Consider the following 25187-nt stretch of genomic DNA (forward strand, 5'->3'; position numbering starts at 1 on the left):
GCGTCATTTTATCCCCGCCCCCTCCACGGAGATATGCAAAACGGATTATTTTCAAGCATGTGGCGTGGCTTAATGACGTCACGTTCAAGCCCCGCCCCCACAAACTCCTGCTGAATGTCTCCTCTCCGGGCTTCTCCCGGAGAGGAGATTTAAAAAGTCGGCAACCCTGGGTAATAGGAGGAGATATAGGGAGAGGGTATAAGGGGTAATAGGAGGAGATATAGGGAGAGGGTATATGGGGTAATAGGAGGAGATATAGGGAGAGGGTATATGGGGTAATAGGAGATATAGGGAGAGGGTATATGGAGTGATAGGAGGAGATATAGGGAGAGGGTATAAGGGGTAATAGGAGGAGATATAGGGAGAGGGTATATGGGGTAATAGGAGGAGATATAGGGAGAGGGTGTATGGGGTAATAGGAGGAGATATAGGGAGAGGGTATATGGTGTAATAGGAGGAGATATAGGGAGAGGGTATATGGGGTAATAGGAGGAAATATAGGGAGAGGGTATATGGTGTAATAGGAGGAGATATAGGGAGATGGTATATTGGATAATAGGATGAGATATCGGGATAGGGTATATGGGGTAATAGGAGGAGATATAGGGAGAGGGTATATGGGGTAGTAGGAGGAGATATAGGGAGAGGGTATATGGGGTAATAGGAGGAGATATAGGGAGAGGGTATATGGGGTAGTAGGAGGAGATATAGGGAGAGGGTATATGGGGTAATAGGAGGAGATATAGGGAGAGGGTATATGGGGTAATAGGAGGAAATATAGGGAGAGGGTATATGGGGTAATAGGAGGAGATATAGGGAGAGGGTATATGGGGTAATAGGAGGAGATATAGGGAGAGGGTATATGGGGTAATAGGAGGAAATATAGGGAGAGGGTATATGGGGTAATAGGAGGAGATATAGGGAGATGGTATATTGGATAATAGGATGAGATATCGGGATAGGGTATATGGGGTAGTAGGAGGAGATATAGGGAGAGGGTATATGGAGTAATTGGAGGAGATATAAGGAGAGGGTATATGGTGTAATAGGAGGGGGTATAGGGAGAGAGTATATGGGGTAATAGGAGGAGAAATAGGGAGAGGGTATATGGGGTAATAGGAGGAGATATAGGGAGAGGGTTTATGGGGTAATAGGAGGAGATATAGGGAGAGGGTTTATGGGGTAATAGGAGAAGATATAGGGAGAGGTATATGAGGTAATAGGAGGAGGTATAGGGAGAGGGTATATGGGGTAATAGTAGATATAGGGAGAGGGTATATGGAGTAATAGGAGGAGATATAGGGAGAGGGTATATGGGGTAATAGGAGGAGATATAGGGAGAGGGTATATGGAGCAATAGGAGGAGATATAGGGAGAGGGTATATGGAGCAATAGGAGGAGATATAGGGAGAGGGTATATGGGGTAATAGGAGGAGATATAGGGAGAGGGTATATATGGTAATAGGAGGAGATATAGGGAGAGGGTATATGGGGTAATAGTAGGAGATATAGGGAGATGGTATATGAGGTAATAGGAGGAGATATAGGGAGAGGGTATATCGGAGTAATATGAGGATATAGGGAGAGGGTATATGGGGTAATAGGAGGAGATATAGGGAGAGGGTATATGGGGTAATAGGAGGAGATATAGGGAGAGGGTATATATGGTAATAGGAGGAGATATAGGGAGAGGGTATATGGGGTAATAGTAGGATATATAGGGAGAGGGTATATGAGGTAATAGGAGGAGATATAGGGAGAGGGTATATCGGAGTAATATGAGGATATAGGGAGAGGGTATATGGGGTAATAGGAGGAGATATAGGGAGAGGGTATATGGGGTAATAGGAGGAGAAATAGGGAGAGGGTGTATGGGGTAATTGGAGGAGATATATGGAGAGGGTGTATGGGGGTAATAGGAGGAGATATAGGGAGAGGGTGTATGGGGTAATTGGAGGAGATATATGGAGAGGGTGTATGGTGTAATAGGAGGAGATATAGGGAGAGGGTGTATGGGGGTAATAGGAGGAGATATAGGGAGAGGGTGTATGGGGGTAATAGGAGGAGATATAGGGAGAGGGTGTGTGGGGGTAATAGGAGGAGATATAGGGAGAGGGTATATGGGGTAATAGGAGGAGATATAGGGAGAGGGTGTATGGGGGTAATAGGAGGATATATAGGGAGAGGGTATATGGGGTAACAGATGGAGATATAGGGAGAGGGTATATGGGGTAATAGGAGGAGATATAGGGAGAGGGTATATGGGGTAATAGGAGGAGATATAGGGAGAGGGTATATGGGGGTAATAGGAGGAGATATAGGGAGAGGATATATGGAGTAACTGGAGGAGATATAGGGAAAGGATATATGGAGTAATAGGAGGAGATATAGGGACGTGTATATAGTGTAATAGGAGGAGATAAGGAGTGGCAGAAGCTATGTGGGTATACAAGATGGGCATATAACGTAAACATCTTACTGTGCTCACGTTACATTATATATATAGGTATAAGCAGTGATAGGAGGGGTGAGAGGGGGAGGCAGGAGGGAGGGTGAGGACAGTGTTATACAGTGGCAGTGATGACATGCCGCGAGAGAGATGATGGTGATGGAGCATTACAGAAAAATCCCCCAAGAGACAGAAGACTTAATGAAGAAAGGGGAAAATCAGTGACAGAAGAGACCGTAAGCCAGCACTGTACCTGCAGCCTTCTACGTCTGATGATGGCAGAATCATCCATGTCATATGGAGAGTGCGGAACAGAGAGAATGAGACAGGGAGGGGGAGAGAGAGGGATACAGGCAGGGAAGGAGAGAGAGGGAGGAGAAGAGAGGGAGGGGAGGGAGGCTGGCAGACAGCTCCACTTTAATACATCAACACAAAAGGCTACGCTACCTTTACTAGCACAGAGGGAGGGGAGAGGACACTCACTGACCAAACCCACAGGGCAGATACAGATATATGCTGCAGGTAAACACACCAAGGAGGGACAGGGCACAGCTAATAACGGGAATATTGAGCAGTGGGAGATATGTTGGGTGGGCAGGATAAGGGGGGAGTGTAGGTAAAGGTTGGGGGTCCTGTATATCAGTGGGGAGCTGGGTCCGGTTCTAGATGACAGAACATGGTACAGATAATAATAACAGCCGGCTGTGACAGAGTGACAGTTCTCTGTGTCCCACGCTCTGCTGTCTGCAGGCCGCCGGACATATGGTAAGTGGCTGCAGCGGGATGGATTATGTAGGGTGATGGGGTCAGCAGTGCACTCAGCAGACACAAGAGGAACCCCTGGGACAAGGGAACATACTGTAACATAGGCCCTTATTCTGGTTGGTGCGGTAATATCCGCGTGCGTTCGTGCCGCCGATGTTTTGTGTCTGCGCATGTGCAGAGGCGTCTCTGCGCATGTGCGAACGGGACGCACGTCCAAATTCCGCATGAAATGTGTACACTACGAACAGGGGGTGGAGAGGGGCGTGAAGGGCTGTTTGGGCTCATTACCATATGTTTACACCCCGCGTTTCATGGGCGTTCCCATGCAAACGCTGGGCGTACGTATGGTAATGCGGCCGTGACACACGTGTAGGGGGCGGATATATGACAATGCCGGATGTCAGCTGCCCGCCCAGATCCCTGCTTTTGCACGGAGAAATGCCCGTGTGGTCTGAGGTTGCGGGAGCTGCCTGGCCACTCGGTCCTGCATTCGATGGTCTGCGACCATCGAATGATGGGGGAGGTTCCCTGAGATGGAGGAGGTGTATTCATGAGAAATACACGTGCGGTCCGTTCGGCCAGCTTCTTACCGCGTACGAACGGAGTTGGCGATCCGTATGGAAGGCGGGGTTTAGGACGCACGGTGCTGGCCGCATATTCGGATCCGGCCGCACCGATCAGAATAATAACCCATGCAGGCAATGAACCAGCGAGAGCAGAGTCCTAGGCTGCAAAGCTAACACTCTAATGACCAACAGACTTTAGTATTATGGGGCCCATTCAGACCTGTTCGTACAGGTCCAAATTCATCCCAGTCCCTGATGGCAGGCGCATGTGTAAACCCCACAGTGATCGCCTTCAGCAAATATTTCATTAGCCAGGGTGCTCGCTGCCTGATTGACAGGCAGGGGGAGTTCTGGGGGGGCACCTGGCGCTTCATGGGCGTGCTCACTAAAACAGTGGGCGCGCCCATAGAAACGCTGGGCGGACCCATCGGAATGCAGGCTGCCCCTGCCTGCTCAGAGTGGGCGGCTGACATCACATGACATCAGCAGCCCGCCCCCAAATTCATCTGGAAGAGCGCTCAGATGACCAGCAGGTCCTGGCAGACTTATAACGAACCGAGGAAATATAATTCGATGGTGATACCCATCAAATGATGTTGCATCTGCGCAGCCGCGTGCGAGCAGGTGTGTAAGCGTACACATCCACTTGCAGCGTAGTGCTGTGATTCGGGTGTCGGGGTGGGCGCGCGTTCAGTGGGGCGTTGTTTACCTGATCGTTAGGCAGCGGATGTACGCAGCCTAGCGATCAGGTCTGAATCGGGCCCCATGTGTACAGACCATGTACCAGTGAACAATATACAACGCACACTCTGGGCCTAATTCAGTAAGACTCGGCCCTCAGCGTATTCGTCCCAGGGACTGATGTTGCAGGTCCGTGCAGCGGGCGACATTTCAGCGCTCGGAGAGCAGCTTACCAAGTCAACCAAAATCAGGCCCTCTACAATGACCAGTAGAGCTTGCCCTGTTATATATATATATTAGACCTCAGTACAATACATGCAGATGATGGAGCATTGAAATGAGAAACATGTCCCGCAGAGCTTACAATCTAATATGTAGCAGAGCTTGTACTGTGATACACTGAACCAGCTATGGACTGGGCCGCCGAATTGGCCCTGGCATTTTGTCGCACGCGCACAAGCTGGGGATGCGCATGCACACACTCATGCACCGCGCATGCGTGCACTGCCTCTCCCGGCTTGCGGCCCACCACAAGTCCAGCGGCTCTCTCTTTGCGCCGATTGGAAGGCGGAGCCTCCACTTACAAGAATATTTCTTACAAGAAGATTTCTCTGTGGAAAGTATGTGTTATCACTGCTACATGGGTTACCGCTCAGGAATCGCAGCTTTCCGGAAGTGACCGTGTCTCTAGCATGTTGTGTGGTTTGTGATCATTGCTCAAGCGGTAAAACTTGCAAATACAGGGGCTAATTCAGCATGGATGTGAGATATTGCAGTAGGCTGCGAGGAGAAAGTCACCCCCCAGACAGAAAGAGAAAACGAACCCTTGGTAAATTGAAAAAGAATTGCAAATGGATCACTAATCACGATCCACACACAAATCCATACGCAATTCCCAAACCATCAAACAGCTTTTGCCCATCTGTGCAAACGTGAGTAACTCTGAGGCTTCCAATAATGTGCACCTGAGACAGGGTGGAAGTGGTCATCGATGATGTCACAGACCCTCCTCATAAACGCCTGGGCGTGCCTGTGAGTTTTCTGACACTCCTAGAAAACAGTTACCGCCCCCAAATGCCGGCTTCCTGCCAGACAAACTGCCAGGAGAATTCATTTATGATCCGTACGCATTTTCTCTTACGCATGTGCAAAGTGGATGGTACGCAAGCGCTGGCCGTCCAAAACAGCTTGATTTCTGAATTCTCTATTTAGCGATCAATGCTGAATTAGCCCTATAGTTACCATATCAGGCTGGTGTAGTGACCTAGGTGCAAAGAAGGGGATGCCCCACGCCAAGAATATCTGATCGGGTGGCTAATTAGGTGTGCAGCCAGGAACAGCAGGTATAGCGCCATCTCAGGCTGGTGTAATACTTACCCTACGTTAGTGATGCCAATATCGGGATTGGGATAGTCAGGATCCCGGGATTTAGGCCAATTTTTCCTGGGATTGAAATGCGCATTTCATCCCTTTGTGCCCGCCCGCTCTCCCCACCCATCCCCATCTGCCCACTAAAGGTTTGTTTCTGAGCAGTTCCCAACGCTGTGCCATGTCAGGAGACCAATGCCCGGATAAACAGTTTTTTCAATCCCAAATTTTGGGATTGATAAAATGACCCAGGATTGACCTCCTTACCCTACGTGTAGAGAAGGGGATGCCCCTTGCCAAGTACATCTGAATAGGAGACTAATTACCTGTGTAGCCAGGAACAGCAGGAAACTGGTTTGGACACCGGACAACCCGGGATAGGGGCAGTGTGAACTGGCTGAACCTGGGTCCTGCTAACACTGTATGGACAGATGGCTTATCGGTGCTTGGAGACGATGTTATCTCAAATCGTGGCCAGAGGAGAAGCCCCAGCAATAACTTGGGTCCAGCCTGCAGTGTGAATCCCTGTAACATGGCTTGAAACCTGTGTTCAGTGACCCAGCTTGGACCCAGAGTTTTGGTTTGAAAGCAGTATTCTTCATTCCCCTGTCATCTCCCACCTGGTCTATAGCAACCTTTTACTCTCTGGCCTTCATCTCTAGCCACCTCTCCCTATAGAAATATACTGCTAATACTGCTGCATACTTATCTCCTCTCACAGAACCAGCTGTTTTTATGATTTTTGCAAAACAATACCAAAACCAAAAGCCGCAAGGGCGGTTTTGGCAAAACCAAATACAGATCCAAAACAATGAAGGGGATACAGATCCAAAACCCATGACAAAGGACCGGGCACATCCATATTTTTATGGCTCTACTTCCCGTACAGAATCCATTTTAAGCTTCTCACCCTCACTCTCCCATTGAAGACTTGCCCACTTCCTCCTCTGGCACTCTCTACTCTGCCCGGTAATAGACTCTCTACCAGTCTTCTACTACCACTACCTCCACAACATAAAGTATAAGGGACAGAAAGGTGCTACATGACCAGAGAGCAGCTGCCAGCAAGAAGTGACAGGGGCCTTAACATGAGGTGGAAGAATGTGTGCGTAGGAAGCTCATTTCTGACTCTTGTATGTGTAATTATTAAGGGATGATTACCTTTTCCTATTTGTATTATTTACATGAGATAAATGTTTAAACAAAAAGTTTGATTGTTGACTCCCACCGCTCCAGCCAATACTATACAGACCATCGATAGTGTTTATTATTGATACTTTATTACACTATCCAATGGCTTGTGGCGTGCTGCTCACATGATTGAATATCAATGTTCTACAATTGTTGACAGCTAATGGTGCGTTGATGCAGCTGTACCAGTGGTTGAGGATGTAAGTACCCTATAATTACCCTAAAGGGGCATACACACGTAGAGCTCTATGTTAAGCAATTTTGCTGGTGTCAAAATCTCCCATGGGGAGCGCATACACATGCAGAGATTTTTGCTAAGTGATTTTGCGAAGCAATTTTGCTTAAGCAAAAAAAGGCCGGGTAATGGTTCAGAATGAGAGATTGTGATCAGTAGCTCTCATTCTGTACACACAGAGAGATTTGCAGTCATTTGCTAAGCAATCTGACTAGATTGTGACTGCATGCACTGATTTAGTTTGCAAGAGATATTTAATCTCTCGGAGCATACACACAGAGAGATCTGTGCTTACTTTCTAAGCAATCTTAGTCAGATTGCTTAGAAAATAGCACAAATTTGCTCCGTGTGTACACCCCTTAAGTCTAACCCCCAAACTGGCGGCTGCAGCTAATGTCGCAAAAAAAACTGCATTTATGGCTGTAACTATGGGCCTTATTCTAGTTCATTCTTTCTGTCTTTCTGACAAAATCCTTCTTAGATGGACAAAACGATGTGCACTGCAGGTGTGGTAGATGTTACTTGTGCAGAGAGAGTTAGATTTGGGTGGGGTTTTACTTCAAAATGAGATCTATATTGCAGTGTAAAAATAATGCAGTCCGTATTTACCCTGCACAGAAACAAAATAACTCACCCAAATCTAATTTTCTCTGTACAAGTAACATCTGCCCCACCTGCAGTGCACATGGTTTTGTCCATCTAAGAAGGATTTTGTCAGAAAGAGTGAACTAGAATAAGGCCCTATGTCCTTAGCCTTAAATCTGATGTTGGCGTTTCACTTGCTGGTATTTGCGATGTCAACTTTGTGAACATGTTGGTCAATTTGGAGTTGATGACATGTAAGTTGTCAACATTTTAACAACGTCATCACAATATGTGTCAACATGCTGACTGCAACTGTTACAAAGCATTGCAGAATATGGGTTCCTGGCTGTATAGCCATTGCTGCATATACAGTTATGTTACTCACGGGAGAAAATGCAATGTAAAGTGGAGGGGCAGCAGGCCTGTTGTCTCATAGCTCAGTACTTGAGCTGTCCATGGTGCTGCCTGCAGAGAGCAACAGGCAGGTCACAGTGCAGCATATGGGGTTATTCAAATTTATAGGCAGGGTGATAATCGATGGACTGCATATGCGTAAGACCTGTACTATGCATGCCCAAGGCAATCCTGCAATAAAATCCTGTCAAGTTGATTGACAAAAAGCCTGCGTTTGCGTGTGGTAACCAGACGGTTTCTGGGAGTGTCTGGGAAATGGGCCTGGTAGTCGGCCTAGTGCAGGCATGCCCAAACTGGGGCCTGCCAGCTGTTGTGAAACTACACATCCCAGCATGCCTTGCCATAGATTAAGCTTTCCCTAATAGCAAAACTGTGGCAAGGCATGCTGGGACGTGTAGTTTCACAACAGTTGGAGGGCCATAGTTTGGACATGCCTGGTCTTGTGTGTAGCCAGCTTCATTGACACTCACTAATGAGGCTCCTCCTCATGTGGGAGGTGACTGAGCAGCAGAAGGTTTGTGGTGCACAGTAGGAATAGCCGTCAACATCTCTTCCAACGGTGGTTACTACTAGTGATGATGGTGGTATAAACCATCATTTTTCTAACACAGCCTGTGACATGGCAGGTAGGAGCTGATTGGCTGGCTGTTTATCACTCTCTCTTTTTATCACTTTCAAAGCTTAGTGCATCTGGCCCATGTTTTAAACCTGCTGCTGCTCTCAAGATGTCACCCTCTATACAAGATGGCAGCACCCTCTGGTCTCTATTGTTTGTCAACTGTGCGTGCAGATCAATTTGGATATCTTTCAAAAAGAGCCTATAAAAACTGTAGCTAGATCTTTCGTCTTTCGTCAACATCTTTCGTCCAGGACACTGGGTTCAATGGAAATGTCTTTCAACCAAATTGGTCAAAAAAATTGTACAGTGTGTATGTACCTTTAATGGCGGGTATGCGCATCATCATTCGTCGTTCATCTGTCGTCAATATCTTTCATCAACATCTTTCGTCAAGGACACTGTGGAAATGTCTTTCCACAAAACTGGTCAAAAAATTGTACAGTGTGTATGCACCTTAACTGCCACCTCAGGTAACTGCCACCTCAGGATCAGGGAACTTCTCCAACAGTTAAGTTGGGTACACGCTGGGTGATGTATCAAACGGCTGATGTATTGTTATCGCTTTGGTGGGTGTGTACTCCTGATATGTATATGAATGATGCCCAATATATTGGCGCATCTGGCTGTGTGTGTGGACGGTCCACCAATAGTCCATATACTACCTGCAGGGACTAAGGTCAATGGCGGATGAGCAAATTCAGATGTCCGCCCAGCGGTGATGTGTTGACCGACATATTGATCGGCGTATAGCTAAGCGTACATACTTATCTGACATCTCTGGTGTCAAGTCGCTCCAGTGCGTACACAGCTTTAAAGTGAATACACACTGGCCGATATATCGGCTGTTGGATTGAACGGCTGATATATCGACATGACCATCGGACAGTGTGTACCAGAGATATCTGTGAGTGGCGTTGGTCACAGATATATTGTATTGACTGGGCAACACATCGTGCTGTGCGTACGGTGATCCGCCGACCGCCTGTACACCCACACAGGAGTGTACTGTACGTATTACTCAGGAAACGCATTGGTCATTTATTTTATGCTTTCTACTTGAAGCCGTTAGTACGGAGGCGGTCATCTATTAGAATGAACTTAGGTCTACAGTCATTAGGTTGACCCCACTAGGTCGACTGGCAGGAAGGTCGACCTGACTTAAGATCGACATGGGCCAAGGTCGACATGACTTAAGGTCGAATTTGCATAAAGGTCGACATGAGGATGGTCGACTGGTCATAAGGTCGACATGTTTTGTTTTTTTTAGCCGACATGTGCCGACAGGCGGTATTTCATGCCCTACCATCCACTAGGGCGTGGAGGAGGTTATTAAAGCTGTGGCGAGCGAAGCGAGCCACCGTGCCCGAAGCATTGCGAGCGAAGAGAGCGATGCGAGGGTCTGATTCTCATTGCCAACTGTGTCCATGTCGACTGTGTCCATGTCGACTGTGTCCATGTCGACCTTCCTCATGTCGACCTTTATGCAAATTCGACCTTAAGTCATATCGACCTTAAGTCAGGTCGACCTTCCTGCTAGTCGACCTAGTGGGGTCGACCTAATGACTGTAGACCAAAGTGTGGTCTGACAGATGTACCGATTCCGTTAGTACATCTTGTCCGAGCCACAGCTGCTGCTGGTCCGAAGCATCGCCACCCATCTCCAGTGGTCGCTCCCACTCAAGTGCCATGTTGCAGAAATCCTCCTGAGCCCTGGTGATGTCAACCACAGAGGCCACCTTCCAGGGTCGTCGACAGCTGTTCCGGGCCCATGTAACGGGAGGTTGTGTGGCCAATGCAGGGAGGTAGCAAATATTATTAATTGTGCGACTGTGAAACTGTGTACAACGGGAAAAGAGGGGGGGGGCAGCGGGCCCTCGAACAGGCCCAAGTTAAGAGTACCTGCCCCCCACTCTCGGCACTGCTGCTAAGTGGTTACGTCACACCGCAAGCAGCAGCTAAGCAACTTGCTGGCCCCTGCAGCATCTGCACCCACACTCCCAATAATACACACACACACACACACCATGCCTAACTACTGCACAACACACTGACCTCCTGCCATATAGACATATCAGTATGTTGGCGGATGGGGGGGGGGGTATATGCTTCCTCTGTTGTCAGTAAATATGGGTGTGTTTTCCGTGACTGACAGCTGGAATGTGCATTTGCCTTTCCCACAAGTAGGTGAATATCTTAACAAATGTAGCGGGTACAGCTGGCTGCTTATGTGAGTGATGTGGGCACGTCGTGGTTCACTGGGTTTGAGTATAAGTGGGAAAAATGAAAACTGAGCAATCTAACATGACAACAAGTACAGGGGAGACCCATCTACAGAGGGCAAGCGGTAACCAGGTTTTATCCATCCATTGGCTGGTGCAGTTGCTAGCTAACCTGGGGGGTACCTGGGGTGAGGGGCGTTTGTTATATGATATAACCAGCACAATGCTTACACTTGTCATTTATAATTATGTGATATAATGGATTAAGCAAATCATTGCACACAGTATACAGAAGCTAAATCAGATTACTTTCTCCACTTTCTCAAATGCCTGCGCTTTCCCTGACACTCCCAGATAACGGGCGGGTACCACCCACAAACGCCGGCTTCCTGTCAGTCACTTAGCAACCTGGCAGCAATTTGAAAAAACTAAAACACAAAACGTATTGTCGGGTGCCACATCCAGGAGCAGTGTGGAGCATGAAGGACCCACTGGGGGGCATGCATCGGTAGGCGGCCATATTTAAGTGTGTTGGCTACTTTCTGGCTGCCCTTTCCAGCAGTTGCTGATGGAGCGGGGTGTGGGAGGGGAGGTGGCCTGGATCAGTGGGCAGGGAAGGGGCGTAACACGCTGACAAGCACCATCATAGCAACCCCTCACTGTGCAATACCGGGATTACCAGCATGGCACAGCAGGGGGCGTAGCTATGATGATTTCAAACAGTGCAAATAACATCATTGGCCACCCGATCTACCCATTTTACCCAATAAGTGGGCGGCTGGGTTTCGGGAGGGGGGCAGCAGTAGAGCCTACCTGTACCACTGTGGGCCAGTCCAACCCTGTCCAAGAGTAAAGCTGTCATTGATGATATCCTCAGATTGAGCTGGATGTACAGATGACAGAGGACATCACCAACAACCCGTTAAAGATATAAGGCAGGACGTACTAAAAAAAAACAAAACTGTTTTCTTGGTTTTTACAGCATTTTTCTATGTATTAAACCCCCTCCCGGCTGGGCTTCACTGCGGAGGGTTACACCACCTCCAGCTGGTGTAACATCATAGAAGGCTATGGTAATGGCTCTCTGCAGCACTGCTGTGTGAGGGATCCGACACAGATACCTCCCAGCATGCCCCGCGGCTGCCAGCATCTCTGTGAATGAGCAGAATGACTCCCGAGTCAGACCCGGATGTCCAAGCAGCGGCGGGGATCGCAAAGGGCAGTTCTTATTGGGAGAGCTGCGCTTTGCGTTGCTAATCGCATTCAGTGGCGTAGCCACCGTGCGGCAGCCACCGCCACTGCTTGGAGGAGCAAGAGCCGCCAGAGTCTGCGAGGGGTGCCGGGTTCAGGATGCAGTACAGGAGCTGTCAGTGTGAGAGGTGCAGAGGCAGCCGGCAGCAAGATCAGCAAGGTGCAGAGAGGGACCTTGTTAATCTTGCTGCCGGCCGCCTCTGCACTTCTCACACTGACAGGCAGCGGCAGCGGCACCAGCAGCAGGAAGCGGTGCAGCCCAAGAAGATCACGGGGACAGCAACGCTGCCCACTTGCACCACCATATCCGGTTTTTTATCTCTTACTGCAAGGGTGGGTACGTGGATCGGAGGGCCGCGGACATAGGCGTGCGCAGCACATTTTATTAGGGGGTGCACTGTCAAAGTGGTGTGTGTAGCTCCACCTATTTGGCGTGTCTAACACCGCCAATCAGTCAACTACTGGCACTCGCTACAATATAAAAAGTCTCGGTACTTGTGTATTATCACGGCGCCCCCGATTTCCATTGTAGGGCATTGTATGGGGTCGCATCGACCCGATTTTTAATTGTACAGGCACCCAGATGGGTGATTTCTATGTTAAATGCATGCCCAGACCCGATTTTTCATTGTACAGCCACTCTGATGGGTTATTACTAAGTTAAATGCAGCCCCATTTTGTGGCGAGCGCAGTGGTACGCGTCCTCCGAGATTTTCATACCCCCACTATCCACGTCGGCATGGAGTTGATTTTATATAGTGTGGCGAGCGCAGCGAGCCACCGAGCCAGAAGCGTGGTGAGAGCAGCGTCCCCCGCGTCCGCTAGCCACGCTTCGGGGATATAGGATCAACTCCACGCCGACGTGGATAGTGGGGGTATGAAAATGGCATGCGATGCGACGCGATATTAAAATTGTACAGTCAGCCCTTAAAACCCTGAAATCGTGTCCCATCGCATCCCATCGTATACCTTAATTAGTGGTATGCGATGCGATGGGCGCATTGTGAAATATATATGGATGACGCAGGTATGTAGTGATATGACTAGGGTTACCACCTTTTTGTTGAGAGATTCCCGGACAGTGGCCCGCCCCTTGACACACCCACTGCCCCGCCCATGCCCCATTCCCAGCTCCGCCCTTTGACCCGCCTTATGTTGATTTTTTTTAACCTTTGCTTCAATTTCATTCTTGATTTTGCATACCATAATGCCAATTACATGTTACATCATACACAGTAATACCCATTACACGTTATGCCCCACACCATGATGCCCATTACATGTTACAACGTACACTGCAATGCCCATTACACGATATGCTAGGACTGAAAAAGTTTTTCGTAAAGAAGGAATAACACAGACAGTGCGTGCCGTAGGCGCGCGTCAAAAATTTTCAACATAATGCCGACTACACGTCACACACCCATTACATAGTGTACAAAATGCCATAGTATACCACATGCCATAATGCCCATTACACGTTATGCCACACAGCTTCAGGTGATAAACCATTGTATTTATCATATATGAAGGAGTCTATTTGTTGTTTTTAAATAAATGATGTAAGTACATACTTTATATTTCTTCTAAGAGGCCCAGGGTCGGTGGTGGACTGGTGGTGGAGCCTGGAGGCTGGGTGGCTGACCTGAGCGCTCTATCCTCTCTGGCAGCTGATGGATGGTGAAGCCAGGACTCGGAGCCTAGGAGGGTGGGTGGCTGAGGGTGAAGGAGGCTGGCTGGGTGGAGGAGCCGCTGCTGACTGAGCTCCTGACTGTCCTAACCTCACCTTGGCCTGCCTGCCTTGCCTTGTCATTGACGGTCAGAGAGAGAGCGACGAAGCTGGCTGTGTCACCCTGAGGCAGCGCGCCAAATGCAGAGGAGGAGCCGGGAGATTGAAAGAGTTGAAGGCAGACAGTGACACACACACACACACTATCTGTGTGTGTGTCCATTCAGTCTCCGCCTCCCTCCTCCCAGCGAGCACCGCGGCGGAGTGACTGACAGTCAGTCACTGATAGTGAATGGTCACTCTGCTCCGCGGCGCCGCCCCCCGCCTGCCCTGCATTGTTCCCACCTCCTTGCTGCCTTCAGCAATCATGGCGACCCACACCCGCCCGGCGCCGCTGCACAGCGTAACGCTGCAGCGCACCTCAACCATGCTCTCACTTTAAAAACTAGCGGATTGAGCCAGGCGGTCAGGGCGGGCAGAATACACGAAAAAAAGATTGCAGGGCGCTCAAGGGTGAACAAGAAGTAGACAATTTATTAAAACAAAACACAATAATAAAACGACAAGAAAACAATCATACAATGCATTTAAAATCACACAAATGGTGCACCATTAGATTTAACTCTGGGGATTAATCATGGCCAGAGGTTGGGGATTGGTTCCTCAAATTTGAGGTATTTGGGTCCCAATATAGTTACTGAATATAGTGGCAGATGTCCAGATTTATTTTGTGGTTCTCAAATCAGAACTATAAGGTAAGTAAAGGACCAGTGTCAAATGGCGCTGTTCTGTTGGTGCCCGTGCATGCGGAGGACAAGGACTTCTGTCTGATGACTCAGTGACAGTGTCCGTCCTGCCTCCACTTGATGTCGGTTTGCACGGCGCAATACAATAAGCACAGTCAATATTGGAAGTTTGTGCGCCACAGCGCTAGCTCACCCCACTATTGCCGCTCGGCTGTCTCCACTGAAATCACACTGACAGTGTTAGGGGAATGCCCCGGCAGCAGCTGCTTCCTTTCGTTTGCAGGCGTCAGGTTGATTACCTTCCACGGCGCTCTGTCACTGCGTCCTTGCAGGTAATGTGGGTCTGCAGCTGATAGATTCAGAAAGGTCGGCTCTGCAGAAAGACATAAGCCGGCAGCAGGGGTGTACTTCTTTGATGTCCTTTATGGAACGTGTTTCTCCGCACACAGGGCGGCTTTCTCAACCAGGGTATAGGTCGGGGCGGGCAGAGAGGGGGACTCATTCCCGGACTATGTATAGTCCCGGAACGGCACCCGTCCGGACTCCGGACACCCGGTCTAATTACCGGACTGTCCGGAGTAATCCCGGACGGGTGGTAACCCTAGATATGACAATGGTCTAGTACAATTAACACTGCAAAACACACATAATTGATTGATAGATGCTTCTTTAAATGGAATACAGTTCTAAAAAGCAAAAGTCTTTGGTTAAAAGGTATTGCTGGCATTGCTAGCGGCAGAGGTGTTCATAAGGTTGGGCACAGCATTAGGGGGTGCCTGTGCACCCCTAATACTCAATGTTCACACACCTATGGCCGCGGATCTGACGGGGTGCTATGTCTCCATCCATGCCAGGGGACAGAGGACGTCCTGACTCCTGTCAGTGTCAGCCCTCAGCTGCAGCATAGCAACAGGCAGCCAATCGCGAGGCTGCCTGTTGCTGAATGAGGGCCCAGAAGACACTGCTCTCAGAGTCAGACAGGAAGTGATTCCTGTCCTGATCGGAGCACTGCAGTGAGGAGCAGGGATCAACATGTGGGAGGCTATGTGCAAAGAAATGACGGTATAATATAAATTAATATAAAATCATAATTACAGAGGGGGTGCAGCGTCATCTTGCATCCAAAAACTGTCTGCTTTGAGGGGGCGGCCATTTTGTTCAGGATATTTTTCATAAGGTGCCAGCTAGGGGAGCGCCGGACCAGGGTGTCCACTCCCAGCGCAGCAGATGCGGCAGCAGGCGGCAGTGTAGCAATAGCTCCCGCAGACCCCCGGCGCCCACACCTGGCCAGCGCTATTGTTACGCCACAGTGCGTATTGTTAGGGTTGCGAACAGTGGCGCTGGAACGTTTTTAGGTTGGGGGGGGCAAGATATAATCTAATTTTGGCGCCCCCTAAATTGCTATATGTTACCCCCTGATAGTTAATGAAATATGTTTTCATCAATAGTAATAGAGTAACAGAAAAACACTAGTTTTATTAGTAACAAAATAACATTTGTCTAGCACATGTCCCCACATCCCTCATATGTCCAGCACATGCCCCCACATCCCTCATATGTCCAGCACATGCCCCCACATGCCCCCACATCCCTTATATGTCCAGCACATGTCCCTATAACCCTCATATGTCCAGCACATGCCCCCACATCCCTCATATGTCCAGCACATGTCCCTATAACCCTCATATGTCCAGCACATGTCCCCACATCCCTCATATGTCCAGCACATGTCCCTATAACCCTCATATGTCCAGCACATGCCCCCACATCCCTCATATGTCCAGCACATGCCCCTATAACCCTCATATGTCCAGCACATGCCCCCACATCCCTCATATGTCCAGCACATGCCCCCACATCCCTCATATGTCCAGCACATGCCCCCACATCCCTCATATGTCCAGCACATGTCCCTATAACCCTCATTTGCCCAGAACATGTCCCCACACCACTCATATGCCCAGAACATCAATTGTTCACACACTCCCCATAACTTAATACATCCCCAATGTACATTAACTCAAATTGTGAGCAAGTTTAGAGATCTCCTCAACTTACTTTTTTTGTTTTGCTGCCTGGATCCCTCCCATACACAGCAGGGCAGACACGCTGGCCGCAGCAGGATGGGGTTGGAGCGCGCTGGGGACCTGGATGCTGGATGCCATGCCCATGCGACGCTCGTCGCTGAAGCAGCAGGGGGCGGGCGGCCGCGGCGTCGGACACTGTAAGTGTCAATCAAACACCGCTGGGCGGCCGGCAGGGAGGGGACTGAGTCTGACAGGGAGGACGGATGGAGAGACCCAGCGCAGCGGCGCCAGCGCGCATAGCACTGCAGGATATGTGAGTGTAGAAAAGACCTCACACATACATCAAGACACAGACAGGCCCACGGTACTTTAGCGCCTCAGTAATTTTGGGGGGGGCAAGTTGCCCCCTCGCCCCCCCCGTTCCGGCGCCCATGGTTGCGAATGAATTCACCCACAGAGGATGTTCATACGCTCACACAGCGGCTGAGCTTGCGCACATGCAAGTGTGTGGGTAGTATTAGACACTCCCACTTGGGAACCGTTGCATACACTCACGTTCGCATGTGGTATGGGCGTAGCTTTGCATAGTGAGTGCATTTGCCGTTCGCACGGGTGTGTGCTAATGTGCATGCGAACGAATCGACCTGAAAAAGGCCCACAGTCCGGCTCTGAGGTCTCCGCTCACCCGTTCACGAGAGCCAATTAAAAAAACAAAATCCTAGCTAGCGTCTCTGAGGCATCTCCACAGGGATGTGGTCAGCAGGTGGACAGTAATAAGGCCCGACAGTCAACCAGGTCAATCACTATTGGTCAACACATGAAAAAGTCGACATACCTTATGTAGACATGAACAAAGGTCGACACGGGCAATAGGTCAATGTGGAAAAGGTTGAAATGAAAAATTTGGTACTTGTGTATTATCAGGGCGCCCAAGATTTCCATCGTACGACATAGTTTTGGTCGCATCGCATGCGATCCGATTGCATGCGATGCGACCAAATTGGACCCGATTTTTTATTGTACAGGCACCCTGATGGGTGATTACTATGTTAAATGCACCCCCATTGTTAACGCCACACCCACTATCATCGGCCACCCAAAGCGTAGCGAGCCCGCGAGGGGTGGCGGTACGCGTCCTCCGACCTTTTCATACCCCCACTATCCACGTCGAGTTGATCTAAGACAGTGTGGCGAGCGCAGCAAGCCACCAAGCCCGAAGTGTGGCGAGGTCAGCGAGCCCTGCGAGGGGACGCGGATTACTTCACATTTATTCCGCGGCCACTCGCCACGCTTCGGGCTTGGTGGCTCGCCACACTATATAAAGTCAGCTGCATGCCGATGGGGATAGTGGGGGTATGAAAAAGTCAGAGGACGCGTACCGCCACCCCTCAAGGGCTCGCTGCGCGCGCCACGCCAAGCATGGTGAGCAGAGCACGTCGACCTAGACACCAAAAAAACATGAAAACCTCATATCGAGCTTTTTTTCATGTCAACTTATTGCTTGTGTTGATGTTTTGACTGTGCCGACCTATACCCTGTCGACCAATAGTAATCCACCTCATGACTGTTGACCCTAATAACCTTGCCACAAGCTTCCATACAGTGAACAGTTGTCAGCACTGTGATTGGTGGATAGCTCCAGCCTTCCACCAATCAGCATGCTGAGAGCTGGGAGGTTGGTAGAGAAAGCTGCCGCGCCACTCTGACTGTGCGGCCACCAGGTCACCACACATGCCCAAATATATTCTGATAGGAATGTATATACCCTAATAAAGCCTCTATGGGGAGAATTCAAGTGATGTGCACACCGGCAGCCACTAGATGGCTCTCTAGAAATATATTTAACAAAAACAATCTATGTACAGACACAATTCATAAGCTGGGTACACACTGGCCGATATATCGTTCCTTCAATTGAACGGCCAATATATTGTTGAACCATCGGCCGGTGTGTACCAGCAATATGTCTGCCAACAGCATTGTTTACAAACATATAGCATCGGCTGCACAACACAGCCAATGTAGATAGATTGGCGCATTCTGCTGTGTGTATGGGCGACCACCCATACCAGGAGCTGGCGGTGATTGACGTCTAAACAGGGCGGATCCATGCAAATTACGCTCGCCCGGTTGCAAAGTCAGTGACTATGGATTGGGCAGTGTGTACAGAGAAGACTCTGCCCGATCCATCCAGAGATACATCTGCAGATCAACTGATCTCCTAGTATGTACCCGGCGCTAAAGTTTTATTATATGTATAGATTACACATACTACTGGTGGCTTTTCCACATATGGCCACCAGGTGGCAGTCTTGATCTGTGAAATGTGTAACATAGGACTGTAGCAAGAAGTTTCTCTGTCATTTCTGCGTTTCATAGCGTTATTTTCTCATTATAAACCCTGATGTCACCAACATTCACAACAGTTCTAGAAGACAGCTTAACTACATTAAGTCACATTTTAATCAGAATCCAAATAACCAACACGTGTGACTTAAATCTTTGTTTCTGCTCATTTGAGTATTGTCTGGCGCTGCAGGACCATTGTGGCGCCATATAAATAAACAATAATAACAATGTTGTTACCAGGTAGTTGTATAGCACAAATTCTGCAGCACTGTACAGGGAACATTTGCCCACAGTTACCCTACTAGTGTATTTAGGAATTGTCGGAGGAGACTAGAGCACCTGAAGGAAATACAAACACGGAGAGGACATACAAACTCCACACAGATACAGGATTGCTGGGAATCGAACTCTACACCTCAATGCTGTGAGGCAGTAATGGGAAGGTCGACAGTTAAAAGGTCAAACATGAGTTTTTCTTTATTATTTTTTTGTGCCGACATGTGCCGACAGGCGGTATTTCATGCCCTACCATCCACCACGGCGTGGTGGGAGCCACCGTGCCCGAAGCATGGCGAGCACAGTGTATACATAGTTGGTGTCCATATCGACTGTGTCGACATTCAGGACCAAAAAATTGGTCGACCTTCCCATTGTCGATCTAATGCTTGTGTCGACCATCCGACGCTGTCGACGTCAACCATGTCGACCTATTTCAGGTAAAGCGCAATGGTGAGCCGGGCTGTTTTTCAGCGAAACAGTGCATTTTTTTTCTCCGTAAATGATACTCACTGTATTCAATGTTCACTCGCTGAAAGCGACCAATGAATGCCGGCCAGTTCTCCGTTTCATGCTCGCTGCAATTCGCTGGTGTATTTCAATGGGGGCTTCACCGTGATTCGCCGAGAGTGTATTCACTGCTGGGATGGAGAACTGCTTTCAGCAGGATTTTTGCCATGATTCACCGTTTTGCATCCGACATCTTTTTAAGGTGAACTGGAATGTGATCTTTTAAAATAATGGTTATTTTTTATTTATTTTTGGTGTAAAAAAATCAGTAATTTTATTCTGTGAAGGGGCGCGCTATTTGGATTACATGAATATATATTGAATTTGTAATTTATTTTACATGACGTCAGCAGGGGGGCGGGGAGCCGCTCATTAGATATTCACTGCGCATGGTCCGGCTCATTACATGTGCATGGAGCGGGACCAGCGCAGCGCTCCCTCCACCGCCTCCCCTGTCAGCTCTCCAGGGGGGGGGGGGGGGGGGGGGGGGGGAGCAGCTTCTGCTGCCTGTGTCCCCGCCAGGCCTACTTCTCCCCCACAGTGTCCGACGCATTCAGGGAGGCTTCAATCTCCCTGCCGTCCGCTGTTCCCCTGGCTCCCTGCGGCATTCGCCGGGGGAGGGTTTAAATTTGCCATCAGGTGCAGCGATTGGCCCAAGGGAAACCGGCATATCCAGCCTGGTGCAACCACACTGCAATCTGCCATCTCACCGGAAGAACGCCACCTTGCCACCCACTTGAGGTATCTGGACCCTACTTTTCCTAAACAGACTTTGCTCAACACTACTTTGGGGAACTACCAATTGCTCCATTGGACTATCCAGGATTAGAGGTTACAGGTGACTATTTTACTTACTATATGTACCTTTTTATAACCTATTGACTGAGCATGCTTTTTTTGTCAGTTTTTATATCTATCTTATGGTTTTTGATATATGCTGATTAAATGTCATTATTATTTTAAATTTATAGCCTACACTATTTTTATTCATTTATTATTTATTTATTTACAGTGTCTTATATAGCGCAGCAGATTCTGTTGCGCTTTACAATAGTAAACAGTGATAAGACAAACTGGGTAACAACAGACAGACTTGGAGGAAGGAGGGCCCTGCTGTAAGCTTACAATCTATAGGGATATAGGATTATTAAGCGCACCCTCTTTTTGCTCTGCACATCACTTGGTCCTGCCCCCAAAATGGCACAATGCTTGGGTCCACATGTAGGGAGTGGTGCTTAATTATGTAAATTATTGTCTATAGGCCACGCCCAACATTCAGCACAGAGATACCCAATCCCAGGTGGGATGGGGGAGATGCGGCCATTCTTATGTGCCTGAAGAATCAACTTTCAGGAGAGTAGGCAAGTATGACACAAGCGTAATTGACTTAATTTGGCCTAGGGGTGCGGAGACATAAATGCTGATACTCCACAGAGCTGTGATTCATGAACGTTTGGGGAACCCCTACAGTAAGGTCTACATTATTTCTTGTAACACCCAAGCTGTTTGTGAATGTAGCACTACAAAGAGTTCATACAGCAATAAGTCGCACACTCATCTGTTTTCGAAGCATCCTGCAAAATAGTAATTTTTATGGCGGTATTATCGGATGCCAGCGTCCTTCTCCCCCATTCAGTCACATTGTTGCTCTGTGCGCATAACGTAAAGTGCTACAAATACAATGATCTCTGCTGACAGTTGCAAAAAACACACACAACAAAAAGAAAACAATTTGTTTTACAAAGAACATAATGTACAAACAATTTTGTTTCCATAATGAAAAAAATAAATACTTTTTTTTTTGTTTTAAGGGGACAAATGATTCATTTTCGGGTTCTTTAAAAAGCGATGACTAATACGATTGTTTTACATTGTCGTTCAGGGGCCGGCTGCGCTACTGCGAATGTATCGTCATCAGACCACACATGTGGGAGCAGCCATTGTCGGGGAGGAATCCATCGAGACGCACTCCCAGTAAATATTGCAGAATGTAAGCTTTACGCGACAATGCCTAATGCTATTTGAAAATGGTGTTATCTGCTGGGCTCAAGCTCCACACAATACTAGTAAGCCCGCTCAAAGTAAAAGCTTTGAAAACTAGTCTGCTACCTTCTGTGTTTGTGCATGTGTGAGAAAGAGAGATGATGAGAGGACGAGAGATTATCACACCTCAACACCCGGGTCCTGTCACTGCAGAAGAGCCGGCTAATTGGAGTCATCACTTTTGAGGGCAAATCCAGGTGCAGGCCGAACCCCAAAACCACCACCACCCCACCGCCAGTAGCGCACGCAGGGGGGGTTTCTGAGTACCCAGAAACCCCCCAGGAGTCCAAGGGCCCTAGGCTGAAAGCTGAGGGTCTCCTCTTTCCATGGGTATAAGAATTTTAAAAATCGGCCCTTGGAAACTGGAGATATCTAACTTCAAAGCAGTGGTCCCCATCCAAGCCTGTTAATTACATTCCCAGTCAGATATTTCAGGTTCTGTCTGACTTAGAGTTTTTCTGAGGGTACATTCCAAAAGCTGTGACTCTCCCCCTTTGATGGACACTAGGAGCTTGTTTCTACTGAGCCCAGAACCAGAGATATCAGCCTTCCAGCAGCTGGTTACTGCTCCAGCTCCACACCTGGTATGTAGTTTTATATACTCGTTGGCAGATCGCTCTGCCTCCTGAACTCTGATCCCCTAGTCCCCAATACCATTTGGTAGGTGGGATTCTCTAGTTTTTAATTCCATTAAAATCTAAGAAATCTATTTCCGGGAACTGGAGATATCTGCAGTTAAGCAAGCTGTCCTCCCACCAGAAAATTATGAATAAGGAGCCCACTCCACTATACACCCCTCCTCTGCATATTAAACATCCTCTACCACCCTAGAAGTTATGTATCAGGCCCCCTTCTCCCACCCCATCTCCCCCCATCTGTGCAGTAAAGGTGTAATTAGTGGAAATCACTGATCCAAGCCCTACATGCTGAGCGGTTGATATAATACCCCCTACCACCCGGGGGACATCAAAGCTTCCCCCACCCCTACTGCTGGAGGATCGGTAGGGGCCCCAATACATTGCTATGCCCAGGGGTCTTCACTGCTGTTGACGCCTGTGTGTGTGTGTGTGTGTGTGTGTGTGTGTGTGTGTGTGTGTGTGTGTGTGTGTGTGTGTGTGTGTGTGTGTGTGTGTGTGTGTAAAGGAAAAAGAAATTGAAGCGCACCAGTCAGCAACAGGTAGGTACAATTTTTTACTGATATACAGCTGACAAACATAGGTAAAAACATGAAGGAATAAAAACTTCCCAAATGGAAAGGGCGGTACAGCAATACCAGGCGTCGATGGAAAACCCGACAGCAGTGATCAGTTGCGGACGGAGCACCGGACAGCAAATACCAGCCACGACTTCCACAGGATACAGCGGACCAAAGCCAGGACGTCTACAGCGTCAGGATAGAGGTTACTCTATCCTGACGCTGTAGACGTCCTGGCTTTGGTCCGCTGTATCCTGTGGAAGTCGTGGCTGGTATTTGCTGTCCGGTGCTCCGTCCGCAACTGATCACTGCTGTCGGGTTTTCCATCGACGCCTGGTATTGCTGTACCGCCCTTTCCATTTGGGAAGTTTTTCTTTTTCCTTTACAAGCATACTCCGTGGGAGCCGTGGTTGGATCCCTATTTTGAAGCTGCACACATGGGAAGATTATGGACTTAGCCTGATAATTTGGACACTCTGGGACTGATTTGCGCTGGGTATCTTTCACATTATATATATATATATATATATATATATATATATATATATATATATATATATATATATATATATATATATACACACACACACACACACATTTGGTCCATCTATAATACTCTAACTGACCCGGCATATACTGGGTCACCTAAGTGTCCATCTCCGTGCTTTGCTCCGCCCCTCTGGAAACCCCCTTCTGAAAATCCTGCGTTTTCCACGGCCCGCCACCCGCGGCTAGTGTCAATGGCACAAGGTCATAGTGGTAGCATGGTCTCTGCACTAATGTGATTCGCTTCCAGCCCACTCAGTATGACATCATCTCCCCATGACGACAGAGCTGGTACAAGGTTATAAAGCCAACTAATCACCAAAAGGTTTCCAGCTTCAGAGCATCTTCATTGATTGGATTATCCTCCTGCAAATTTTACTACACAGCATTAGACAGAGAAAAATATTTCACCAGGTAATGTGTAGCCACTCCCACATTATTGTATTGCCACACCCCCTCCTGCACTCAATAGCAACACCATGAGGATTCTATATACTCAAGGGTGCATGACCACCACCCCTGCACATCGGGCTGACCACACCCCCTTGAAGTAGGGCATGGAAAATGTTCACAGGCCAATCAGCAATGGGAGCAGGGCTTGGAAGACTTCCAGGGGCAAGGCTAAACCCTGTGCCCCAGGAGCCAGTGGGGGGTGGGGGGGGGGGGGGGGGGAAACATCATCTCCTGGTCCTCCATCGGAGGAAAAACCATTGATCATTGTTGGAAAACCCTAGGAAAGAGTCTATGAATGTACAACATATCAAAGTGGATAGTGGAAGACTAGAACAACATTTCCAAGCTTTAAGAATCTCGCTTTCTCCTGCCACATGTAGATAATAAAGTGAGAGTTTCCATTGTTTCATTGGCTTAGTCCGGGAGTGGTATAATGGTGCAATGGTTTCTTCTTAAGGTACAGGGAGAAAGACCTACAGTACTAAATGTTGAAAGGAGATGGTGGGGGATTAGAGAACCTGGATACATCACCTACCTATTTGGAAGATGGTGGTGGCACACCTTGCCTGGTCACCTGGGAGTTCTCCAATCTTTACTATTTGCCCACATTTCGGGTAATCTGGGATGCCGACTCTCGGAATGTCCAGACAGTCGGAATCCTGGGCTGTTTTCATCGGAGCCCACACTAACTCGACAGTTGGTATTAAATTTTTTAAAATGTCGAAACGGCGGTTAATTCAACAATCCGCAACCAATTCCGATAGAACAGGAAAGGCTGTCAAAAGTTGGATCTGACAGCCTATAATGCGGTCGTTAATGGCAGCATTGAACAGGTGAGTGCCAATATTTCCCTAGGCACAGATGGAATACCCCCTTTTCGATCATATTAGGACACTTTGTATAGTAAGGGCGGGTTGTGCTCACGGCAACATTTGGTCAAAAGCCTGTGTTCAGTAATAATTTGCAGCGG

The 25187-nt window shown here is 48.4% G+C and overlaps 1 protein-coding gene across 3 annotated transcripts in view; it reads right to left on the minus strand.

Annotated features, from left to right (window-relative positions):
* MAST1 (microtubule associated serine/threonine kinase 1) overlaps nt 1–25187 on the minus strand; it is a 101778-nt gene that overhangs the window by 60449 nt on the left and 16142 nt on the right. For 2 of the 3 annotated variants that reach the window (XM_083185254.1, XM_083185253.1), the window contains exon 1: nt 2703–2830. The exons of the other annotated variant lie outside the window; for it this stretch is intronic. In XM_083185254.1, coding sequence (XP_083041380.1) covers nt 2703–2741 — 39 coding nt within the window. In that variant the 5' untranslated portion in view covers nt 2742–2830. Of the gene's footprint in view, nt 1–2702; nt 2831–25187 lie in introns of those variants that run through there. 3 annotated transcript variants of the gene reach the window in all.

Source organism: Crinia signifera, chromosome 4 (assembly GCF_055691185.1).
Source record: "Crinia signifera chromosome 4, ASM5569118v1, whole genome shotgun sequence".
Taxonomy (NCBI): Eukaryota; Metazoa; Chordata; class Amphibia; order Anura; family Myobatrachidae; genus Crinia; species Crinia signifera.